Source organism: Mesitornis unicolor, unplaced genomic scaffold, assembly GCF_000695765.1.
Source record: "Mesitornis unicolor isolate BGI_N332 unplaced genomic scaffold, ASM69576v1 scaffold1680, whole genome shotgun sequence".
Classification (NCBI taxonomy): domain Eukaryota; kingdom Metazoa; phylum Chordata; class Aves; order Mesitornithiformes; family Mesitornithidae; genus Mesitornis; species Mesitornis unicolor.
This window is the reverse complement of record NW_010156024.1, coordinates 23,995-50,160: the sequence shown is the minus strand read 5'-3', so window position 1 is coordinate 50,160 and position 26,166 is coordinate 23,995. Positions and strand designations below refer to the sequence as shown.

Here is a 26,166-nt window from a genome sequence, read left to right as displayed (position 1 = left end):
GTTTTCTAGGCGTAATGCAACATGAGAGTCTTGTTAATAAGCCACTGCTTTACAGATAACAGTCTGAGGTTAATCCTGGTTGCCAAAAAGTTGACCAACCCTGTCTGTCTCTTTGTCCTAAGGGGTAAAGCTACTGCTTTGTTTGGTCTTTGATGTACTTGAATTCCACAAAGCTTTTAGAAAAGTCAGGCCAAGTCTTTCAGTTTTCATTTAAGGGTGTTTATTAGGAAATAGTTTAAAATCTGCTGTTGCCCATTACCCTGGTATCTCTTAAACTTGTAGATATTATTTTGGTGTGGTGGTTTTTTTGTTTGCTTGTTTTGTTTTTCTTTTAAAAGGACAAATTATTTTATGGCTGTATTTCTTAAATGCCACTGAGGAATCAGACAAGCTCAGGACACCTCATTAGAGGTGCTGAAAACATAACTGGTTTTAGTCTTCTACTCAAAAAATTCTGAACAATGAGATCACTGTGAGGCAGCAGTGTCCTGTCTGCATGCGGATCAACTTGTGAACTATTACAGTTTTCAGCTCACTGTATTATGGTAAAGAGTGTATCCAATGAGTATCTTAAATATCTGTTGGGATACGAAGTCCATCACAGAATTGGCTTTGGCAGTAAGAGGTTCAGCCATCTGATTTTAACTTGCCACTACACATTTCTCAGTGCCCTGAGATGTAACGTATTACAGTTTTGCCCTGGAAACATGACAGCAAGGAACTTGATTTTTAGTTTCTGTAATGTTTTGCAGTGGGTAATGGAAGCAGAACCGTAGCTGATAAAGATTCTCTCCTGGCTGCTCTTGAACAGTTTGTCCAGTTCTACAAGGTGGAAAGTGAAGCACATGATGAAAATGCTTTGAAGGAAGATGCAGTTAAGCAATTTTTGAAAGTGCTATCTTCTGTGCAAGGTACAGTGAGTTCCCATTTCTCTTCTCAAAACTTAATCGCTTTGAAAAATGTGTTTGATGCTAACATACAGTTTTTGCTCTCTTACGCTTCCTTCCCTTCCCTGTTTCTGCAACTGGTATTACTGGAACAATGTGCTGTTGTGTTTTGCACTTAGAACCACCAGAATATACACAAAACTTCAGTGTGATGAATCAAAATGTTCAAACTTACTTGGCTGTCAGCATCAGGACAAAAAGATGCAAGTGTACTTCCGATTTAATGAGTTCATTATTCTGAAATCAGTTTACTGTAAGATTGATTTTATTACATAGTTTGAGTGAGTTATGTTGTCTTGACTGTCTTGCAGAAATCCCTGAAGGGGTGGTTTGCAACATCTCCCATGCCTGTGCTACCAACTTCATAAAGCAATTGCTGGAGAAGCAGATGTGGGATAAAGTTTTGCTGCTGCTAACAGGGAAAGCAAGTGGGGGAGAACCATCAGGTGGAGGACTCTTCAAAAACTGCAGTCTCTCAGATGTTGACATTGGCACAATTATCAAGCAGTGTGATGAATCAGATAAGCAAGTGCACCTCGTAAGATGCTTACTTGAACGAGGAGGTAAAAAACAAAACAAAAACCAACCAACCAAAACCCCTATGTAATATTAGTGTGTTATAACAGATATTTTATTTGGCATGTTTGGAGCACCATAGTTTCAGAAATACCAACACATGTTTTTTGCGGCTCTGTATAAGTGCAGCAGCTTGTTGAGAGTGTAGTCCACAAACTGCATTCGCTGTGTGTGACATGAGGAAGGTACTAAGGCTACTTGGGATGGAAGATGTTTTTCAAATGAAATTTGAGCTAAAGATTATTGTTGCTGATTTGCTTGTAGGTTCTTTGGTTTTTAATTTATCTGTCTTCAGCCACAATATTATCCTGATTGATAGAAACTGTAAGCCATAGTCATTGGGTTCAGTCTGTTGTTATGTTGCAAGTAATTGACTACTTCAGTAATTTTGAAGGCATGACCAGATGTCTTTGGTTTTTTTTTAGCTAGTGTGGACCTCATAATTTTTCTTGTTTTCCATGAGTTATATTCCTAAGATTACTCTGGCATTTTTCATTTTATCTTACAACTTGATGTTAGCTATAAATTAGGGACACACAGTCCTGCTGCAGTCTTGTGAGTGGCAGCGGTGCAAGGAAGCTTCATGTTTTGGTCAGTGACTGAGTTGAAGAAGATATGTTTTGGCCTTTCTGTCCTCCTATCACAACCGCCGACTGGTTACTCAGCTTGATGGAAGATCAGAGTTGATTCTGAAGATCTTTTTAGTCAATAACTCTTTAACAGATGCCTGTAAAAAGCTGACAAAAAAGTTGCCAGCTCAGCAACCAGCATGTTTTCATCTGTTGAATCTGTTGAGAACTTTCTGTAGTTTGCAGACCTCACGTATCACATTTAACCCTAATATTTTCATGCCCTTCACACCAGCTCTACCAGATGGGATTGGAGCCACCTCTAAAATACCACTGCGAATATGCCTCAAAAAGAGGTATTTTGACCTGGTGTATTTGCTGCTGACCAAAGGTGCAGATCCTCGAAATGTCTCCGTTGCACAAGGAGATACTCCTTTGCATGCCGCAGTTTCCATCTGTTTAACTAGTAGAGGTAAGGCTTTTGTGTGACTGGGCCTGGGGAACACAAAGCAGGACTCTAGCAGATGTGCAGCGTTCATTTTCAGAGCAACTGCTGAAAACATCCCCATTTCTCACCTGTGCAGCCCACTGCCCCTTCTGCTGCTGTTTACTGATGTGATGGCAGCAGGTTAGGATGTTTTGACTGTGTCTCAGCCCCCAAAGTTTGCAAGCCAGTGAGTGCGCACCAGTCTTTGCTAAGCTGTTATGTTCTGCTTTCTGTTTGCAGTGGACTATGAGGAAAGTTTATGGCAGCTTAGGTGACCAGGGGAATCAAGCAGCAGTACTGTCTCCATCAGTTACTGTTTTGTGAACATGTTCTTGTTTAATCAAGCTGGTTTAGAAAGGGAGGCTCCTCTTTGAAACTCTGTACAATGTGTACTGGGGGGGGGATTAAGTAAGAGGAAAGGATCTCAAAGAAAGAAAAGTAAAGGCAGAGCAATGGTGGCAGACTTTGAAGAAAATCCTACAGTGGCATCTGAAATCTGTTTCCATGCTTTTAGTTGCAAATCAAGCAAAGTTTTGTTCAGAGGACGAGTGAGTGAGGACTGTAAAGCTTACATAAAAATGTAAGAAAATTCAGATAAGCCATCAAATTAAGCCCGAAAGGCAGGTTTGATTTTTAAATTAAGAAAACGTGCATTTTTGAGTTGAAGGGTTAAAATAATTAAAAGTATTGATTTTATTAATTTTTAAAGGACACACATTTCTTTTAATACCTTTAGAGATACTAAAAGCATAGATTTTAAATAAAAAGATTAAGAAGTCCAATGACAATAGCTTCTCAATTATTTTTCACTGTGTAAAGTTACTGAGGTGGAATTTCTTTACAATTATTTTGGTGTGTCATTATTTTACAGTTAGGAAAGAAGTCTTTCACATATATTCTGTTGTTTAAATCACATATATTATCTGGTTAAATATAGAAAGGTGTAGAATATATCTTCTTTTTTTTAATTTTCTCCTCCCCAGGATGGTATTAGTCTAATATTATTTTGTAGGAAGTTGCTCTGGGGACCTCAAGTATCAGGAAATAATTGAGATTTGCCACAGGTTATTTTAGTAAGCCAAAGCTATATGCAGGCGATGACTACTGGGTGGCATATTGAAATGAACCAAATGACCCCAGAGTGGTACCCAGAGCTGCTGTTTGTCCAGATGACCAGAGTCACCAGTTTACTGATGTTGGAAGATGAATGAATGTGTCCACAGCCAAAGACTAAAATAGGAATGAAACTGACTGATGTTACAGGAACTAATGCAGCACTAGGGATTTTTAAAGCTTTGCTGCCATTGCACTGTTTTCCCTGGATATTAGAAAAGTTCACTTTTGAGCCATTTCAAATAAGCATGTTTTACAAACATGAATTGTAGATTTTTATTTTTCTTTTGAAAGCAAATTGATTTTCATTTAATAGCTGCAGAATAAAAGTATTAAAAATTGTTGGCCTACAAAGCAGCCTTGTAAAGCGAGTGACTCTGTTGTTCTCTTGTTTTCAGATGACACTGGTTTAAACATACTGAATTATCTACTTTATCTCTTTGCTTCAAGACCTTCTGACTTTCCATATCTTAATCCAAACATACAAGATGAAAATGGAAATACAGTGATGCATGTTGTTTTTCAGAGAGGATTTTCAAAACAGACTAAGAGAATAGTGGAGTCAGTGGGAAAATTTGATCTTAACTTCAATATAAAAAACAAATTAGGAAGAGACGTGAGGTATAGAATTAAAAGAAATAACCCACTACTAATTGCTTGGTTTAGAGCTACATTGGAGAAAAAGAAGTACTGGCAGGATATAATAGGGCAACCTAAGCCCGTTCCAGCCTCTGAGATTTCACCGTCAAAGAGCACAGGACGTTCTTCATCTAGGTCCTTGTTAAAGACACCATCTGGCAACACAGCGCATAATGATTTAAAAACCCCATGTTCTGTAAAGACAAAAAAAGATCAGTTGGCAAAGCAGGAAACAGAAAGAATAAATAGCCCCGTAACGCTGCGAGAAAGTCTAGCGCAAGCAATCACAGCTTTAATTCAGCAATTGAAATTGGGTGACACCGTAAGAAAGGATCATCCTCTGGTACAAAAACCATCTTCAGCCCAGACTAATTTGGAAGAGGGAAGAAGTAAGTCCTCGCAGCCTTGTGGAAGCATAGCTTATCCTGAAGGAAAAGGGGATGACTGGGAGAAAAAGAAGGGAGGAGGGGAATTCAGTATGGCCCTGCCTAGTGCCGAGAAGGAAGAACCAGAGGAAGAGAAGGAGAAGATGCTGGATGTTGAGGCATATGTGCAAGAGTTTGATAACATGACCTGGGAAATAGAGTGCACTCCTGAAATGCTGAAGCTGTTGAGCAGCAAATCCGTGCCTCAGTATCTGAAAACTAAAACTATAATGACAATTAAGCAGCTTGGCAATGGGGAATGGACTAGGGGCCTTCAGAAGCCACTGAAACACTTGAAAGCTGATATCCAGCTGTATGAAGCCAAGCTGGGCAAAGGTGCAAGAATGCTATGGGAACTTGCTATCGACTTTTCTCCTCGTTGCAGTGAGAGCGCAGAAAAGATTATGGAGACGGAACAGACCAAAAGTCTTCCAGGAAAATCCTGTAGAGTTTACACAGAAATAATCAGAATTTGGGCCATTGTTCTGGACCACTGCAAGCTGAACCGTGTCTTAGATAATATATGTATTTCCTACAATCGTGGTTTATCCTGCATCTTGAGGAAAAAGCTCAAGGGCATAAATGAAGGACATCAGAACCACAATGTGACAACACAGAAGCGTGTTCCATGTTGTTATGTTGAAGACCTAGAGGCAGAAAAATCAAAAGAACGTACCATACCTGAGTATTTCCCCCCAGCCAGTGCAGCAGAATTGGAATATAATATAATGAAATTTCATAGCTTCAGTACTAACATGGCGCTCAACATTATAAATGATGTACATTCTTCTGTTGAATACCCCTTTCGAGTTGGGGAGTTGGAGTATGCGGTAATTAATCTTAATCCAAAGCCCATGGAACCAATCATTTTAATTGGGCGAAGTGGGACAGGGAAGACGACTTGCTGCTTGTATAGGCTTTGGAAGAAATTTTATTCGTACTGGGAAAATTCCACCTTGGCAAATGGTCCTCTGCTGGAGAGGCAAACGTGGCAGCAAAGACAGTGCAGAGAAGCTGAAAAAGATAGATTAGAGAGTGAACTAAATCAGGACAGTGATGATTCAAGTGAGGAGCAGGACCAGGACAGCGATGATGAAAAGGATCCTGTGGAAACAGCTGGTGCAGAAATGAATTCCTGTGATGACCATGAAGAAGACCAAGTGCCTAGTGCAGAAGCATCAAACAGCCTGGAGCACCTGCACCAGATCTTTGTGACAAAAAATCCTGTCTTGTGCCAAGAAGTTCAGAAAAATTTCATTGAACTTAGCAAGTCTTCCAAGGTAACCAGTCACTTCAGGCCTCTGGAGCCAAATGTGCACAAACTACAAGACATTAAAGATGAAAATTTTCCGCTGTTTGTCACCTCCAAGCAGTTGTTGCTGTTACTGGATGCATCCATGCCTGACCCGTTTTTTCCGAGAAATGAAGATGGAAGCCTTAAAAGAGCCATTGTTGGTTGGAGTCCTCAGGAAGACTTGGTGGTACCAAATTGGCAAGATGAGGATGAAGAGGGTAATGTTGAAGCAGAACATGGTGATGATGAAGGAGCTGCAGATGCGTACTCTAGGGAAAGTGATCCTCGGACTTTTGTGACTTACAATGTATTTGCAAATGAAATATGGCCAAAAATGATAAAAGGTAAAAGCTTGTACAATCCAGCACTGGTTTGGAAAGAAATAAAATCATTTCTGAAAGGCTCTTTTGAGGCACTGAGTTGCTCTGGGGGTAAACTTACTGAGGAGCAGTACAAAAAGCTAGGCCGAAAAAGATCACCGAACTTCACAGAAGACAGGAGTGAAATCTATCACCTCTTTTGTCTTTATCAGCAGATACGATCGCAGAGAGGTTACTTTGATGAAGAAGATTTGCTATATAATATATCTCAAAGACTCTTAAAGCTCAGGGAGCTGCCATGGTCAATCCATGAGTTTTATGGTGATGAGATACAGGATTTCACCCAGGCTGAGCTAGCACTCTTAATGAAATGCATCAATGACCCTAATGCCATGTTTCTAACTGGCGACACTGCTCAGAGCATAATGAAAGGAGTTGCTTTTCGTTTTAGTGATCTGAGGTCACTGTTCCATTACGCAAGCAAGAACTCCATGCACAAGAAGCAGCGTATTAGAAAACCAAAAAGGATATATCAGTTGTACCAGAACTACAGGTCGCATTCAGGTAGAGTAACACATTCATTTATGATTCTGAGCCTGTGCTCTTCAGATGTCACTAATGATTAGAGTTTTCTACTGGGCAATTCAGTGCATCTTTAGATGGCCTGTTCTCTAAAGAGATCAGATGGCGAGCTTTTTCTGACCATGCAAGTTCTGTATTTTGACATCTCAAATGGAAAACCAAGAATGACCTTTTCTAAAGTTGTCACATTTTGAACACTAATGCTTACTGCATGTTTGGACTGTATTTGTTTGAAGAAAAACTTAACATAATCATACCCATTTCTGTTGTCCCATCCCCAAATTGCTAGATTTTGCAGCACTGTTGTGTAACTTCTGCTTTTCTTACTTGTTTCTTATTTAAGACCTTCATTTTGTGAGGGTGCTTCTAAGTCTTTGTAGCGTGCATTCTTTACAGCTCTAAGAATGAGATGCACTGAAAATGGCAGAAACATAAAGCAGACAGTCTCTTTTCTAACTAGTGTTTTTTGTTTATTTCAAAATTCTAAAAAAATTCTTTAAAAGTGTGTTTGTGAGAGAGTATGAGACAGTCAGACTGAAGTTTAAAATCTGTATGCTGCTTATTGCAGGTATTCTCCGTTTAGCATCTGGAGTGGTTGATTTGCTTCAGCATTTTTTCCCAGAATCTTTTGATCGCCTTCCCAAGGACTGCGGTCTCTTTGATGGGCCAAAACCTATAGTCTTGGAGTCCTGCAGTGTCAGTGACCTCGCAATTCTGCTGAGGGGCAACAAAAGGAAAACACAACCCATTGAATTTGGAGCACATCAGGTTTGCTTTTCTTAGGTATACAGCTTTTGCAGATTGTTCCAGCTCTGTTGCTAAATCATAATTTTATGTGGACTGCCCACAACTTTCTTTTTTAAGCCCTTGTATCTCACTGATAAATTATGCTTCTTAAACTTAGAAACCTTTATTGTGTTGGTTTCTGTTTCTTCTTAATACTTGTCTGGCTCTTTCTATTCTCTTTTGCATCAGGTGTTGCCTGCCACCTTCCTTTCTAGTTCCAAATTTGCTTACACCAGATCTACAACTGTCTGCACACATCACGCATGTGTCAGTTTTCTAGTAGCAGCTTGGTGACCTTTTCTGCAGCGTGTGCTGAAATGTCTGTGTTAAATGTTGGCTGGTTTTGAGAAGGCTCTGGCATTATTTTGACATATTTGTACGCTTTCTCTATGCAGCCATTACCTTTTTTTTCCCCCTTCCTAATATGTTCTTTGAATTAATGTATTTTATGACAGGTGATATTAGTGGCAAATGAAACTGCAAAGGAGAAAATACCCGAGGAACTCAGTTTAGCACTTGTACTGACAGTTTATGAAGCAAAGGGCTTGGAATTTGATGATGTACTCCTTTATAACTTTTTCACAGATTCGGAGGTATTTTATTCTTACCTATTTTCTGCATTTTTTCCCTCAGTTCTCGATTTTTACATGTGGTCTAATTGGTTTGTAGCTGGAGAAGGATTCCCCATTTCCTCTGAAGATGGGTAGTTTCATCACAGTAGAAAACAGGGCTAATAGGTCTATGAATTGAGACTGTCTTCCCTTAGTGCTTCATTTTCCTTCAGACTGGCTGTTGCCATTGAAGAGAGAGCCTTGGGGTTCACACAATAGTGCAAGTGCACGCGCGCGCGCGCGCGCACACACACACACACTTGCGTTTCTGCTGCATACCAAGACTACTCCAGTAGCTTACAGCTTGTTCCTCTTGGCTGCTTCGTCTTCAGGTCAGAGCAGTCAATGGAGGGACACTCCAGCACCCTCTCGTACTCTTTACCTCTTACTGGGGTTCTGCGTCCCAAAAAAGCACCATAGACTCCCTGCTTTGCATCACCACTCTGTTCACAATGCATTTTTTTTTGTGTGCTAGCTCTTGAACTTGAAATAATTTCTCAGACCCAGATAGTATAAAGCAGAATGATGTTATATTTTTTTATTAAAAGCTTAGTAAAACAATCATGTTTAGAATCAAATAATGTGTCTGTGTTTGGTGGTGGAGGTAGTATGCTCTGTAGCTGTCCACATCTTAGCTCCAGAAAACTCATTCTGGTCCAGCTCAGCAGTTGTGAAGAGACTTGGAAAGGTCTCACAGTCTGTAATGGAGACCATCATGCATAGAATGGCCTCGGGTGAAGATTTTCTTTCCTGGAGGTGTTGTGTTTTGTATTTCTTATGTTCTCTCTTTACACCTTTGTGGTTCTCTGGGGAGCTCAGACCCTGTTTTTAGGGTTTCCTGTAACTCCAGACCTGGCCGGGGTCAAAGCTCCTTGCAAAGAGCTGTTGACCACAGCTGGACCATCAGTGAGTGCCTCCACTGCCACCTCCAGCCAGGCAGTAGGCAGCATCCTCACTGAACATGCCTGCAGAGACTCAAGAATGCTCATGACTGAGCTGCTCTGCAATTGAACATTCAGCGTGAACATCTCTGTTGCAGAGGCCCTCTGCCTCCAGCCCTCAAAACAGTGTCTCAGATGGGGTTTTCAGCCGATGAAAACCACAGATGTATTTAGGTAAACTGAGGGCAGCATACCAGTGACTCTTCATAGAGTTTAGTGGACATCACGTGGCGAGGGCAGAAGTAAGGAGCTTGAGGGTAAATGACTTCGTATCTGGCTTACTGAGATTCAGGTACAGTATAATACTGGCTTGTCATGGTGGATTTCTCAAAATTGATTTGTTTTTGGTGATAGAAGTTATGCTCAGAAAAACAGTGAACCGTTTATCAGAGTTTAGAAGAATCAATTTAACATAGTTGAGTTGTGTAGAGCATTTTAACTTAGACTAATGTATGTCAGACTGGAGAACTCTTTTCATACAATTCTTCCGTTTTCCTGCATGTCACAAGTAATCAAATTGATTTGAGCAGTTAAACAAGCAGGCTTTGAAGAGCGGATCTGTGAACTGTTGTAAACATAGTGAATGTGGCTGTGTGCTGTTTGTGATGCGTTGGGTTTTATTTTTATTGGGCCTGAAAACTAGATTTGTTTTAAGAAGCAGATTTGAATGAAGAATCTAAAAGGGAAAAAACCCAAACCCCCAAAATGCAGCAAGCTCTTGACCAAACTGATACCATTAGCTTATTTTGGAATCTATGACAAGCTTAGGAATGTTTTGATTGATGATTTATTGCAAACTTAACCTCAAAATACATTTTGCAAGAGAAATTTCAGTCATTTTTCCTGTTAGGAAGACAGTTAACCTGCATCAGGGATAGCAAGACTTGTATCGGCAAGTCTCCTTGGTGCTATAGCGACAAAGAGCTTGGTGAGTTGTGAGCCAGCTGGTCTGTGTCTCACCAAGCTTATCAGCCTTGTAGTGTCAAGGATATGTGGTGGTTGACTGTCCTGACCTACAGGCTAGGATCTATCGAGCATGTCTTAGATAGAAGATTTTAGCATGACACATTGCAACTTGTGAGCGTTATCCCACCATCATTTACTTTTCACCCTGTACCAAGCTGGCAGGGAGCTGACTGGCCCACCAGTCAGTACACCCCCACAGTGAGTCTGGCTGTTGCCTTATTGGGGTTTGTAGGAGAATCTCCAGCTCCAGGACTAGGGTTTTCGTGTTTAATATCACATTTACTTATTTGATATATTAGGCATTGCGTATGATTTGGATTTAGCAGAGGGATATAGCAGTACACTGAAATCATGAGACAAATGTAATTTAACAATTATATTGCAGAATCACAATACGAACGTGGTTCCCATTAGTTGTCCCTATATGCTCCACCATCATGATGCTGGGCATCCATAGTCCCCAGAAAGTAATACATATTTTGAAGCCAGCTCGAGCTAGTTGCACTTTTGCAGGTTTGTTTTGTTTGTTGCTCAGTTTTTACACACTCTGGGCCGAGCCACATTTTCAGTTCCCCCATGTTGATCTGGCTGGCTCAGGAGGATGTCGCTCTCTACTAGCTATGTCAGGGAAAGTTGTGTATTCAATCTGATGACTGTCTGGTACAGCTGTGTATCAAACAAAGCTTACCCTTCTATACCACTTGTACTGAGATGAAGTTCAGCTTTCTTGATGAAAATTTGTGGTCATTCTTTACATTCTTCCCTGAGGTAATTTTTTTTTCCCCACCCATCTCCTCTGAGCCCTCTTCAGTTGAGAGACTGTGTTGGTCAATCACAATATACAACCTTATGTTTTGCGTATGTGGGCAGTAGTAATTACTGCATACAAGTAAACCTCATTCTCTTCACATTTTAGGCTAGCAAAGAATGGAAGATCATTTCTTCTTATACTCCTGACTCAGATGTGCAAGTAGAAAGCAAATTGCTAGTCGAAATGCGTTTAGAGGATGCTACTGGTATGCAGAAAAGAACTCCTTTTAATGTAGAAATGTACAAGGTGAGTTTTTGGTAATGTTCGGAGTAGGAAGGATAAACTAAATTCTTAAATCTTAGAAGTAGGGAAATTTCTTCCAGAAATACTTTCATCCTGTAGTTCCATGTTTATCAAGGTTGCTTTCTCTTTTTGGTAGTTGTTCACATTTGTATAATATAATCTTGAGTTTTGAAATATAAGGCATTTTTGCTAATGTAATTTGATAAGAGAACAAAATTATGTGTAATAGACTTTTAAGTATATTTACAGAACAGCTGTGGTTAAAGCACTTAACAAATCAGCTTGTCAATATTAATTATTATTTACGCTGGTTTCAGATCAGTGTCACTACGTTATAATTAAGGAAACTTAGAATCTAGTGAGTCAGATATTTCCAGGATTGTATGGTAAAAAATGAATAATTATATGTGCAACTTATTAGGTGGAAAATGGAGTGTTATGCCTCCAGCTGCTAGATTTGCTGCAGCAGTAGTTTCATGCGACCACAGCTCATCTGACATTTCATTTATTTCATTTATTTTATTTTATTTTAGTGTATTGCCTTTTTTTTGTTGTTTGCTTTTTATTGGTTCTGCTTCAGATGCTGAATGGAGAACTAAAGCAACTGTATACTGCCATTACAAGAGCCAGGGTGAATCTTTGGATCTTCGATGAAGACAGAGATAAACGGGCTCCAGCTTTTAAGTATTTCATCAAGAGAGAATTTGTTAAGGTTGTCAAAGCAGATGAAAAGAAAGGTAAAGTTATCTTAAAACTTTCTTAAAAGACTGTCAAACAGGACAGCCTACTCATGCTTTCTTGCTTTTAGGCTGTGTAATAAGGAAGGTTCAATTCCTTGGTCCCTCTAACAGTACACATTGATAACTGCCCTTGCAAATTTCCACTGATTTCAGTGAGTCTTGCTTCTTTTGGCTCTAAAGATCAGTTTTATATGTTGATACATAACTTAATTGCTAATTCATTAGTATAATTTTTCCTGAACAGTAATGAGGGCTGTTCATGGAAAACTGTCCCAGGTGAAATGGATTTATACAATGAAAGAATTTAGTTTCTGTAAAGGCAGTGGATTTACTTGAAGTTTTGTCCAAAAAACAAGCCTGATTTTTAAAGGTCTTTCAAAACCAAACCAAACTTGTTGATTTTCGGTGCTGATTGAGAGGGTTAAAATGTATTTAACTCATAGTTACAATTACTGGTATAAGCACAAGTGATAAAAAGTTTGGAACATCAGGAGGTGTTAATGCTTGGTTTTGGTACATGATAAGTGTTTTCTGTTATTAATCCATTCTAACATAAAATGATTACCCCGACCTAGATTTAGATGACAGCATGTTTGCTAAAACTTCAACTCCAGAAGAATGGATTGCACAGGGAGACTACTATGCTAAACATCAGTTTTGGGAGGTAGGAGCATATGTTTATCTGAAATGAGGATTCTTGTCTGTTCTGAAACCTTTTTTCTTTTTTTAATTTGCGTTTATGAAATTACCTGTAAACCTTCAGTTGTTCAGTAGCAGTGTATCTCAGTTTGTGATTTGTAGTTGTGTAGGTGTCTATGGACTACTTGTAAATGACTTGCAAGAAGTAAGCAGGGAGAGCAAGCCTATTGTCTGTAATCTTAAATTCACTACTCGGAAATTTGCAGGGTCAATGAAGGAAAAACATCTTAATGCGAACAAGTGAAAGGTGGTTGGACAAACCAATTATTAGCAACAACTGGAATTGACTAGAATTCGTGATTCTAAACCACATGCTTGTCAACATCATTACACATTTCTGTAGGAAAATGAAAATGTTTCTTGGAAGTATATAGATTTGGGTGATGATCTCAGAGCCCTTTTATGTTTTTCTTTTGACAGTAAATAGGGATGGATAGAAAACACATTAAGGAACAACATGTGAGAACCAAAGGAGCACTAAGAAAACCACAGAAAGTGTAGCAAAATTATGTTTAATTTCTTTACTATTTAAAGAACATGGAGATTTTAGTCTTATTTCCTAAATTGAGAGTTAATACAGTCCAGATAAGGGATGACAGTTAATGGAATGGATGCAAAACCTGACATCAGTGAATTTTTCTACAAGGAATTAAGGGATATCTCTGCCCTTGTCACAGAATCACAGAATCACAGAACGTTAGGGATTGGAAGGGACCTCAAAAGATCATCTAGTCCAATCCCCCTGTCCTTACAGGTGATTTTAAATTCCCAGACGTCAACTGGGTATATCATGCAGGGGACACAAACAGGCTCAGGAAATTTCTGGAAGACATTGGAAATAGCTTCTTGGTGCAGGTACTAAGGGAGCTGACTAGGAAAGGTGCCTTCTTAGATTTGTTGTTTGTAAACAGAGCCTGAGTCGTGAGCAAAGTGGTGACTGGTGACTGCCTTGATCACAGTGACCACTGGTCATAGCCAGCATAGGTTCAGGAGAGGGAAGTCCTGCGTAACCAACTTAATTTCCTTTCATGACAAGGTCACTCATCTAGTTGACCAAGGGAAGCCAGTAGATGTGGTGGGTTTAGATTTTATCAAAGCTTTTCATACTGTCTCTCACAGTATACTGGACAAAATGTCCAGCCCACAGCTAGACAAGTCCATAATATGTTGGGTGAGTAATTGGCTGAGGGGTCAGGCTCAATGGGGTTATATTGGGCTGGCAGCCAGTCACCAGTGGGGTTCCCTAGGGCACAATTTTAGGGCCAGTGCTATTTAATATTTTTATAAATGATCTGGGCATAGGAATTGAAAGTACGTTAAATAAGTTTGCCAATGATACTAAACTAGGAGGAGATGTAGACTTGCTCAAGGGTAGAGAAACCTTTAAAGAGAGATCTGGATGGACAAGAGATCTGGGCAATCACCATCCATGTGAAATGTAACAAGGGCAAGTGCTGGATTCTGCATTTGTTATGGGGGAATCCTGGCTATACATACAAATTGCTGAAGGAGAGGCTGGAGAGCAGCCTCATGGAAAGAGATCTGGGAGTTTGGGTTGATGGCAGGTTGAATGAGTCAGTGGTGTGCCCTGGCAGCCAAAAGAGCCAGCCGTGTCCTGGGGTGAGTCAAACACAGCATGGCTAGCTAGTCAAGGGAGGTGACTGTCCATTCTACACTGCATTGGTGTGGCCCTACCTCAAGTCTTGTGTGCAGTTTTGGGCACCTCAGTATAAGGACATCAGACTATTAGTGTCCAGAGGAAGGTGGCCAAGATGGTGAAATGTCTTGAGGGCAAGACTTAAGAGGAGCAGCTAAGGTCACTTGGTTTGTTCAGCTTGGACAAGAGAGGGTTGAGGTATGACTGCATCGTGGTCTACAACTTCCTCAAGGGGGGCAGTGGACACAGAGGTGCTGATGGTGACCAGTGATAAGACATGAGAAAATGGAAGGAAGCTGTGTCAGAGGAGGTTCAGACTGGACATCAGGAAAAAGCTTTTCACTAAGAAAGTGGGTTTAGGTAGTCCTGCGAGGAGCAGGGATTTGCACTTGATGATCCTTATAGGTCCCTTCCAACGTGAGATATTCTATGATTCTATGGTATAAAATTTTGAATACTTTTTTTGATCGCGGCAGAAGGAACGCTTCTGGTTTTTGCTGCTAACAACATCTAATTTTTTGTATGGAAAACAGTTATTTATAACAAGGCAAATAATTAAAATAATCAGCTGCCACTATACAGTCTTTGTCTCCCTTTGGGGGGAAAAAAAAAAGGCAATTTCCTAAATGGACAGAAAAGTGTTTAGATAAAAAATTCACAGCTGAAAAAATTTCATCTTGGAATCTGAAATGTACTAGCTATATTATCTCCTATTCTGTTTTCTGTATAACCCTGATCTTTGCTTATCATTGCTACCTTAAGAAGAAATTCTGTGAATTTAGCAGTTCACCAAATGAGTGGCTTGCAATGTGCATTTCATACAGAAGCAAATACTAAATTAATGGATAGAATAAAGAAATAATGGTGATAATGAAGCAGACCTTGCTAGGAGCATGGTATCTCTTATCATTATCACAGAAAGGGCGTGGTACAGTAAAAGCATGAATAAATGCTCCATGCTTTTTGATTTAACTTTGCATGGATTGTTTTTCCTAACTTTTATTAATAGAATTTGTGTGGAAGATGCCTGGTGACTTACCAATTAATGATTTAGGCCATCATTCAAATTGCATGTGCTGTTTGTTCTATCAGCCTACCAGGAATTTTGCCTTCACTGCTTCAACATAAAACATTATAATGAAAATGCGAATTGTGATAGTCACACAATTGTGACTGTCCTTCTTGCAAGCACCATGCCAGTCTTTGCTTTCCATACAGTGACTGTAAAATTAAGTATTGCTTTTATGTTCTGAGCCATGGGCTGGATGCATGTGTGTGAGTGCTGTATATGATTCTCCCCAGGTGGCAGCCAAATGTTACCAAAAGGGAGGAGCAGCTGAGAAGTCAAAACTGGCCCTGGCACACGATGCTGTTCTCAAAGTGCACTCAAAGAAAAGCAGCCCCAGGTAAGAGTAAAAATATGGACGAGTGAGTGATATTCTGCGGTGCCAGACCTTATGGGTTTTTGCAGGGGGAGATTCCCACCACAGCTGTGGGACCAGACTGGAGACATCGGAGGCCCCCCACATGCGGGTGTGGGGTCTTCACATCTTTGTCTGTGGGTGGCAAAAGTGGTTTAAGAAATTAGTTGAAATTAAGAAATTAGTGAAAGCAGTTGTTGTGCGCCTTTGGACAGCAGGCTGTCCAAACCAAATGCGGATATTGAAAGGGCTTACTGGCTATGTGAGAGAAAAGCAACAGGATTTGTGTTACCTCAAGAGGTTTTACATTCTTAGATATAGATAGAAGAGCATATGCCATCAACAGTGCTCAACTCCAGTTAATCCCACTGCATACTCACTTAACAAAGAAGAAGGAATGGTGGTGTACATTGGAGAAGAAAAGCTGCTAACAAAAAGTGAGCTTTGAGGTAAAATTAGTGCTAGAGTCAATCTTAGACAGATTTTGAGATGAATCATTTAGTTCATGCTGTTAGCTGGGCAAAATAGCTTAAGGGTTTGACAAGGGAGAAAATTTGCAGTTTCCTGAAGACACTGAAAAACTGTTCGGGACTTGTCTCGAATAAGGCAGGAAAAAACTTAATGGGAAGGACTCTAGACCTAAGTGAATTGATTCCTGTTCATGCTGGGGAGGCTGAGAACTAGCAGTGATAGCAAAGCGGGTAAAGAATGACTAGGGCAGAGGAAGCTAGCACTGAAGGGAAAAGGGGAAAGGTCTGGAGAAATCTTATTACTGGAGTTTATGAATGTTTAACCTTTTAAAGTTCATATTAGTGATGCTGGCTAGAAGTATAAGGATAATCATAAAATTTTGTGATAATAGAGAAGTTGTTGATGGGACTGAAAAAGCTTTCAGTTTGCTGTAAGCTGGGGTGTTTGTCAGCTGGATAAAATTTGAGAAGAAATTGGGTATATTAGGATATGTTAAGTTGACAGAACATACGTAATAATGGAGCTGTGAAAGGCGCATTATTTTTTTAGTGAAGGTATTAATGCTGGTGTAGAAAGCATAAGTAAGATTCCTGTGTGCTCTGTAATATGAAATGCTCTGTACAGTTCTGATCCTCAAGAGTGATTAATTTAGATTAAGTCTGGGAAGAAAATAGACATGCTGCAATGATACCAGAAGGCTGGGCTTGTTTAGTTATAAGACCAGTTATAAGGCTGAGAACAAATTTGATTGTTGTCTTTAATGGCATTTGGGCTAAACAGCAGAAAGGGAGGAGCAAGTTAAGGTAGAAAAGAGAGGCAGCACAAAACCAAACTAGTATACTAAATTTGAGATTTACCAAAAAAAATAAAAACTCACCAGGTTATATATGAAGAGCAACGCATGATGTCAGTGTTGGTTGGATTCAGTGACAGATTATGTGGTTCTAAACTTAATTTGGATGTAAGCAGTAGTTTTCTCTTACTTTCTACAGGGAAAAACAGATGGAATATATGACATTGGCTAAAACCTACTTGGAATGTGGAGAACCAAAACTATCACTAAAATGTCTGTTTCAATCAAAGGAGTTCCGGCTTTGTGCAGAACTATGTAAAAAGTTAGGAAAGGTATTCAGTCCTCTAAACTCTCTTCTCCTTATTGCTTTCCTTTTCCTATAGCTATTTTTTCCCCTATTACTCATAAGGTAATAGTATTTTTCTGTAACATGGTAGTAGCTGAACTAAAACCGATCTTTTAAGCTGGGCCATTCAAGAGGAATGTATTAAAGAGGAAGCGTTTGTCAGAGAATTGCCGGAAGGGGACAGTGAAGCAGTTATGCAGTCTAGGTTTATCTCTTTGGCTTTCCTCAAATGTCATCATTGGTCATTTCTGGTTTGCAATCAAAAGTTAATTAATGACCGATTTCATAAAATGTAAGCTGTTACTTCATTCAGTTTTCTCTGATAGTATTGAAAATTTGTGGATTACAGCCATCCAGACGGAACCTTGAAACTTGCAAGGGTTCAGTAATGTATCAAGAAGAATTTTCTAAGTGTATTAGGATATTTAACATTTTTTATTTGCAGTGCATTTCCACTAAAAGAATGTAAAATAATTGTTCTCAAATGTTTAAAGTTTAAGATACAAGGTTAGAGTTCCCATTGTGTATCCATAACTCTTTTAATTTAATCTTGTTGATTCTGAGAAATTTGCACGTCAACAGAAGTGTGCGTGGTGCTTAATGACAGGCAGAGTTGTGTGAATAAAAAGTACTTTGGAAATCCTGTATAATACCTTTAATATGACATTCTAGTTTTTTGGACACAAACATTTAGAAGGGTTTTTTTAATACATTCAGTTTTAATGATAGTTACTTTAATATGTATTTGATTACCTTCAGATACTTTAATTACATTTTATTGAAGTGTGCTTTTCTGAGACACCTACATGATGGAATTACTAAATTTACTCTATTCATGTGGTTTTGACTGTTTAGAGCACTTAAGTTTCATTACTGACTTCTGCATTGCAGATGAAAGATGCTGCAGTTTACTATCAGAAAAGCCAGTGCTACAAAGAAGCATCTAAATGTTATGAACAAATTGAGGAGTTTGATCTGGCAATTAAAATGTACTGTCAGGAAGAACGCTACGAGGAAGCAGCAAAGGCAGTTGAAAGGTACGTCTTCCAAGCTGGTGCTGGAATATAATTCTCTTTTCCATTTCCAAATTCAACATAATACAGTTGGCTTACCATAAAATTTTCACAAGAGTTTTGGCTCGTGACTTTGTTTTATATGAAGTTAAATTAACTTTGTCAGAGTTTTCACTTGGGTAATGATAATGCAGTAAAAGCATTCTACTATGTTCACAGCTGGAGCAGCAACTACCCTAATATTCCTCAGAATTTTTTCCAGCCTGTATTAAAAGTCATGCAAGTTCTCCTTCAGCCAGTCCTTTGAACTGGGTTCTTATGGTCAACATGACAAAACCATTTAATAGAAATATTAAATACTTCTCTTTTAAGAGTGAAATAGTAATGGATTTAGTCACTAACTTCTGTAAGAGTATAACCATTAGATGTGTGGTATATAATGCAGCAGTTGTTGCGGCAAATGAACTATTTGTCTCTCCAAATCTCTAACTTGGAGAAAGAATAGTGATTTAGATGACCAGCTTGTGCTGCTTCTGACAGATTCTTGGTCCCAGCCTCTACTTTTCCATACCATTTTCCTTGCCCTGGCTCAGGGCAATTAAGAACTGCCTCACACTGTGCTTGATAAACGGATCTTATTAGTATCTTTTTGACATAACTTCGCATCTGGCACTATCCCTGTGATCTCATTAGCACATTCTTGCATAAACATATGATTTATTGGCCTCACTTTTTATTACACCTAAACTTATTGATGACTCTTAAAGAAATATATATACTAATTAGAATTCTAGCAAGACCTACAGTTACACACCTTCAGTGAAGTCCTTTGTGATGTACCTTTAATAATGGCCACCATTTTTTGAAGGACTAAAGCTTGCTTAATATGTAGCGATAGTTTGATCAGAAAGTTTAAACATTATATTTACCTTGCCAACTAAAAATTTTTTAAATCAGCCTCCCCAGATCATTCATGCAAATTCATCGGCATAGGTACTAAAATCTGCACTCCCACGTTTATCATGAAAAAGATGATAATGAAAGCCTAATGATAATTTACTCACCCATCAGGAAAAAATTACTCATGCTTAGCATGCAGGAGAGAATACTTTTGCAAGACTGGCTTAGGGGATATCTTAACAATTTCACATCAGCCAATAATAATTAATAACCGAGTGTTTTAAAGTGAATGTTTTGAAGGATACAACCAGGTACTTTGCTCATGAACTCAATAAGCAGCAAACTATATGTAAATACATATGACAGAATTGTCAGTTTATGTAAATTTTACAGAATATTATCTATTTGGGACTGTGGAGAATTCGTTGAAATTCTGATTTACTTCATTCTGGCGTCTTCATGTAAACAATCATTCTATATTGAGGCTTACTTTAATAAACAGAAGATTATCACTGGCAAAATGTGATTAAAAACAGTTGCACGGTGATTTGACAGCATGGAGAAAGATTCACTAATGCTGTAAACCTTGTGATCTTGTTTGTACCAGAAGTTTTAATGATCTTGCTTCAGACAGCCTTATGTTGTAACTAAGTTCTTTCTATAGATCTTTTAAGATGATGTGATTGTTTTTTGCATTACAGACATATCACTTGAAATAGTTGGCCTTTTTGAAGGAAGGGCTTCTGATAGCAGCTATTTGTTTAATGTTTTAGGGGCTTTTAAAAAATGCAGTGTTGGGTTTTTTTTTTGTCTAGGTTAGTCATCTGCGGTAGTAAATGGATGTGTCTATTATTTCAGGTATGAAGAGGTGTTAAATACAAAAGGACAAATGGTTTCCAAACTCTCATGTACAGCAAATCAGTTGTATTTGGAAGCAGCTGCAAAGTATCTGAGTTTGAACAGAACTGAGGAAATGATGCGAGTCCTCTCAAAACTTGATATAGAGGATCAGCTTGAGTTTCTGAAGTCTTGCGGATGCTTGCACCAAACAGCAGACTTACTGAAAAAGGAAGGTCGAGAGGAGGAAGCTGCGAAGTTAATGAAACAGCATGGATTTCCTCTGGAAGCAGCCAGCCTCACAGCTATAAAGGAGTTTCGTGCATCATGTTTGCTGGCTGCAGCACGTGCCAGTGTGACTCGCTGTTCAGAATCAGACCTGGTGGACATGGAGGCCATCCTCAGAGAAGCCCTTGAACTTTGTGAAGAAACTGGGCAGAAGTCTGGCATTGCTGAGGCTCTGTTTTTGCAGGGAGCTCTGAAGGGAGACTTCACGAAGCTGAGCAGAGCATACTGTCAGTTCCTGTCTCTGAATCACTCTGCTGGTGCAGTTGAAGCTCTCTTTGCATTATCTCGCTGCAGTGCTGCTAGCCAGAACATCCTTTTTATGGCAACACGCGGCTTAATAGCTCTTAAGAGTCTGGTTATGGGACTGAAGAAAGCAGCCACCAACGCAGAGAAAGATATGGTAAAGTCATGCTTTGCCTATTTTGGGATTGTCCCAACAGGTGACAGTTGCCAGGTGTCTCAAAATGAAGGTGAACCCATTCTCGAGTTTTTGTCGGACAAGCCAAGTCTGAAAGAGAGGAAGACAAAGGGTAATGTCTCAGTAAGAACAGAGGAGGTAAAATCAGCTTTGAAGCAACACTTGTTAAGCAGGTTGTGCTCTATCACCCATGAGTTACTGAACAAGCATTACCCTGATATTTGTATGAAGTTCATTGTTGGCTTGAACTGTGAAGATGAAACCTGCAAGGGTTACCATAGGCCCTTGTTACGCCATGAAGCAAAGACAATACTTCAGTGTAAAATGCATCTGGTGGCAATAAATGGACTGCTGTTGGAAGCCTCACGCACTTTCCCTAAAGAGCTACTGAATCGGTGCAAAAGCTTTGACGACATTTCAACTGCTGACAAATATGCATCATGTAAAGCCCTCCTGGAAATGTATTTTCCTAATCATTTTCATTTGAGAATACTGTCTGAGAACCCAAAGGCATGCAAAGAAATACTGGAATTCAGTAACATTATTTCCAAACCTGGTAGAGCAGTGTTGAAGGAATACATTATGTTTAAGTTTAAAAATGAAGGCACTGCAGCCAGAAGAGAATCAACTGACTTGTGGCTAAGAGCCATGCAAGTGTTCATCTTGTCTTCAGGATATCCTGAAGAATTTGAGAAACTTCTTTTTAAGGAAGAGGATGATTATAACAAAGAGCTAAACTTTGCTTTGTCAAAGGCAAAAAACTCCCCAAAGAGTAAGGGCCAAGGAGAAAAGGCCAAAGGAATAGAGGGCAGACATGGTATGTTGCTACCTGACAAAAAAGCTGGAAGGGCAGGGAGGACACACTTGTGCTTCATTCGACTACTTGAAAATTCACTTGAGCAATTCTATGTTCATAAGAACCTGGAAAACTGGAAAAGGTTTTTTTTCCGCTTTATGAATGTCCTGGTCAAGAAATGCACAAGGTACCTGATTCCGAGCATCGGGAATACGGTGATGTTGTTGGAATTCCAGTATATGCTCTGTTGTGTTGTCCTGATGCGTCTTTCCAAAAACATTATTCTCTGCTTTCCAAAAAGTTACATTGCTCTCATTCATTACTGGGAGTTTTTGTTCAAAAGCAAGGACCATAACAAAGAACTTAAAGACACGTTTTCTATTATACAGGAGTATAGACCAAAGGATGCGTATGTGGCTGTACAGTCTTTCAGATCTCATCTCTGTTATCTAGCAGAAGTTTTGTGTGGAGTTCATGGAAGGTTCAATGTCCTTCTGGATGCTTTCGAGGATCCTGACTGCATAACTTCAGGGGAGGCTGAGCGGACAGTAGTGCTGTGCTTAGTGATGTTGCTGAATGCTGACCAGGTGCAGAATTCTAAATACAGATCCCTTTTATGCCACCACTTTCCTGAAATCAAGGCGATGCTTAAATCAGTGAGAAAAGACACCCCTTCCAAAGTGCCTGAAAGATTGCTAAGGGTTGTGGAGCAAGTGAGTGATGCTACACATGTAAGAGAAATCGCTGCAGGGCTGCAAGAGCTGCTGACAAAGCGAGATGCGGAGCACTTGGTTGACTGCCGATGGAAGTGGGACTCTGCTTACACTCAGGGGCATCCCCCCATACGGGGCATCCTGTATGAAAACGTAAACCTTGACAGGTTTATGACCTCTTTGGATAAGACAGAATATGCTGATGAGCTAGAAAAGGAACATGAAAGGGTTCAGTGCTTAGAGGACCAAAAGGATCCCTTGGAAGTCATTGCACTTAGCAAGCAACAGAAGCAAGAGCAGAAAGCATCTGCTCAACGCCAGCTGCATCGTGTGTTCCATTTCGTTTCTCTATGCATGAGGTGGAAAAGGAAGGCCTGCTCCAAAGCTGAGCCTGTTGCAATGGAAGGAGAGGAATTTATATCAGAGATCTTCAAAAAGGCAGATATTGACCAAACCCAGTGTGACCTCTGTGGAATCAGATTTATCCTGAGCTCTGAGAACTATTTCAGCCGGTCAGAAAGCATGGAGACAGACACTGCTGTGTCACCAACAGAGGTCAGTGGAGAAGAAAAGCTGCGTGCAGAAGGAAATGCAATTTCTGTGGCAAGTGAGGCTTACATAGAGCACAGAAACACAGATAAACACAGAAATAATAATGCTGCCTACAAATACTATGCTGACTTTTTCAGAAGAAAGATAGATCCGATAATATGTGGTGGACTGGAAGCAGTGGAGGCCATTACAGAAAAGAGTTACACCCAAGACCAGTTAGCATATAAAGAAGGTTCCAACTTATGCCAGAGAAAAATCAAAGAGAATATTAAGAAGATTTCAGATGCAGTAGAGGAAATCTATGAGAGAAAAGCCTGGGCTAAAGGTAGGACATTTCCAGTTTTCTTTTATACAATTCAATATGTTATTTGTGGTCAAACTTCTAGACCTGACAAAGCTCCCTTTGAAAACCTTAATGTGGTCAAGAGAAAGGTATTTCCAGCTGTTTCAGGTAGCTGAGGAAAATAAGAACTGAGAGAACTGAAAATATTAAAAAATATATTCTCACTTCTTCCAAACACAAAGTAATATATCAGATAGTACAGGTAAAGTGAATAGTGGTGAATTTATTAAATAGTAAAGTGAATTTTAGCTACTTTTAACTACTGTGTTCTGTTAGATTGGACCAGGTAATCTTTACTAATTTTTCTACTGTTTCCGACTTATTTATTTCTGCCAGCTACAGTAATTTGGATATAGAGTGTTGTACTTGGAGTCTTCGGTTAAGGATATTTCTGACTAATCTGCCCTTGAACTTGTAATTTTGCTAAGGCTGAAAAAAAGTGGATACTTAACAACAAATCTGTGGGGCGTCAAGCATTCAAAGGCAACCTTGTTATTATAAAGTCCAGTAAATTACGTTACCTATGAAATACGTATTTTAATATTTGATTCCCCCCCCATATGCTTAAAGCATTATTCTGTGCTGATTTTTGCAAGCAAAATTGAATCACTGAATGAGTGGCCTAGGAGCAAAATTGTTTGGGGTACTTGCTGTGGGAAAGTGACATCTTAAATCAAAACTGTTACTGGCTTCAGTTGTAGAAATCCACCAACCCTGTCAAGTTTTCACGTTGCCTGTGGTGTCTGACAGTAATGAAAAGCTGTAATATTTGATGTGTTCATCAGCTCTTATCAGTGAAATAAATTGCATTTGTAACTCAATGTTAGGTTATTTTTTTTAGGGGCATGCTTTACTTTCAGTGGAAAGCTTTTACATATAGATGAAATCCATAAAGTTTTGCTTATTATTTAGTTTGCTTTCTGCTCAATGAAACATGGTAGTGATAAATATGGTAGAGGAAGTAGGCTTATATTAGGTAATAGTTGATTTTGTTATGACAGTTGCTTGATGAATGCTACCTTGTTCTTCCACATAGTGAAAATATGTTTACAGAAATTATTTGACTCTGAGATTCCTTTTCCTTTGCTTTATAGCAGGCACTTTTTGAGTCCTTAAATGGTGCAGGTAAGCAAGGGCTGCAACATTTCAGGTCCATGTTTTACTTTGACTTGTATAATTTCAGAGGGATTATGAAAGCTGGGAACTTAAATTCCCCAAAATAGATAAACCAGAATGTTTCCAGGAGTTTTAGGTATACCTTAAAAGGGACAGCGAAAGGATGGAGAGCTCCTCTGATAGTGCTAGTAATGTTGATATGAACGGGGAGTAATACATACAGCATCTTCATTCCCAGTAGTGAATCTGCCTGAACATGAAATCACTGTTGACTGAGACTTCTTGCTTTGCAGCATCATTATACAACACAGCTCTGTGTAACTGCACTTCGTGCTTGGCTTTTAGCTGCTGTCCATCTCTCAGCTCATGTTCTTACAGCATGTTACTTGTACTCTGTTTCAGCTGAAGAAATAATAACCGAACATGCCAACAAATTGGTTGCCACCATTGATGAGGCTCACAAGTGGCTAAAGAAAATGGACTCTCACAGGATAAAAGAAGAGGGTATGTCTTCAAATTACACAGGTTTCTGTGCCCCCTAGAGGACACTGTTCAGTAATGGTCTCTTGGCATCACTTTAGTCTCCAAGTCAGCAGTGTTGTGGATATTCACTTGCCCTTGAGGTGTCAAGAAATGAGCACCTCCATAGGGACACTTTGGATAACGAGTTAACCAGCCTTTCCTCAGTGGCTCTTTAAAACAGAGCATGAGCCTTGCAGCTGGTAACAGGGTGGCCAGAATGGAGCAAACCTCCCCTGCTGGCTCTTAGTGGATCGAGCAGTGCATTTATGGGCAGTGTTTTCAGCTTCCTAACAAAACTAATCCTTAGCTTGCTTTCAAGAGTTCTGTGGGAAAATATTATATGCAGTTGGTTGTCTTTTGTTTTCACTTCCATTTCACTTGGTTTTACACCAAAAGTAACATGAATTGATGCAGTCTATTGCATCACAGATGTCTGAGGACAAGTTTAAGACTTCATTGTGCCTACCTGTATGTTTAGGTGGTGGGATTGCAACAATTGCATAAAAATGCAGCAATGAAGTGATCAGGCTTACAAATTGCATTATATGTAAAGCATTAAAGTAGCTCTATTTTAGAAAATTTGATTGCCATAAAGCCTTGTGTTGCACCTTCCTACTGCAAGAAATGTATAGTTAATAAGACTGCATGGGGGTGCTCCCAGTCTCACAAGCGATGTTACAGTCTGTGTGTGAAGTCAGTAGGGAAATGAAGGTATCTGCTGAAACTGAACCTTGAGAAAGGAGAGACATGCTTTTTAAAAAGTTAAAAGTAATAACAAAGGAAACAGATTTTCAGTGTAAAAACTAATTCCTAATGCAGCAAGTAGCTTAGCAGACTCTGCTTCCTAACAGAGCTCTTAAGCACACTCATGTTAAACCAAATACTTCTTAAACATGGTTATACACATATGAGGGTATATTGCTGACATTTAAAATAGCAATGACATGGCTTGTCATACTATTAAGTGGAAAAGGTGTTGGGGTTTTCTATTCTGCATTAATTTCTTGTTTTTAATACAGGCTTTGTGCATGATAGAGACTTGGAAAATGAAGTGGAAGATGAAAGCATGGCTTTTGAAGAACTTTTCTATAAAAAACCCTCAAGAAAAAAAGGAAGGCGTGGGAAATAGTAATTAGAAAAAATATGCAGGTGGCTATTCTCTCCTTTTAACAATCTAATTTTAGAATTAAAAAATTGTTAAAAAGAAAAATAGAGGGATGGGGTCAGAAAT

The 26,166-nt window shown here is 39.3% G+C and overlaps 1 protein-coding gene across 1 annotated transcript; it reads left to right on the top strand.

The window, feature by feature from the left end:
• Positions 1 to 752: 752 nt before the first annotated feature.
• TRANK1 (tetratricopeptide repeat and ankyrin repeat containing 1) lies at positions 753 to 26,166 on the top strand (the record flags this gene model as incomplete). Its single annotated transcript, XM_010180718.1, has 15 exons — positions 753 to 911; positions 1,259 to 1,510; positions 2,388 to 2,564; positions 4,091 to 6,934; positions 7,521 to 7,720; positions 8,194 to 8,331; positions 11,173 to 11,313; positions 11,891 to 12,047; positions 12,626 to 12,714; positions 15,709 to 15,812; positions 17,291 to 17,423; positions 18,329 to 18,474; positions 20,209 to 23,279; positions 24,816 to 24,917; positions 25,955 to 26,166. Coding segments are annotated over 15 exons (7,823 nt in total), but the record flags the coding sequence as incomplete, so codon positions are not given.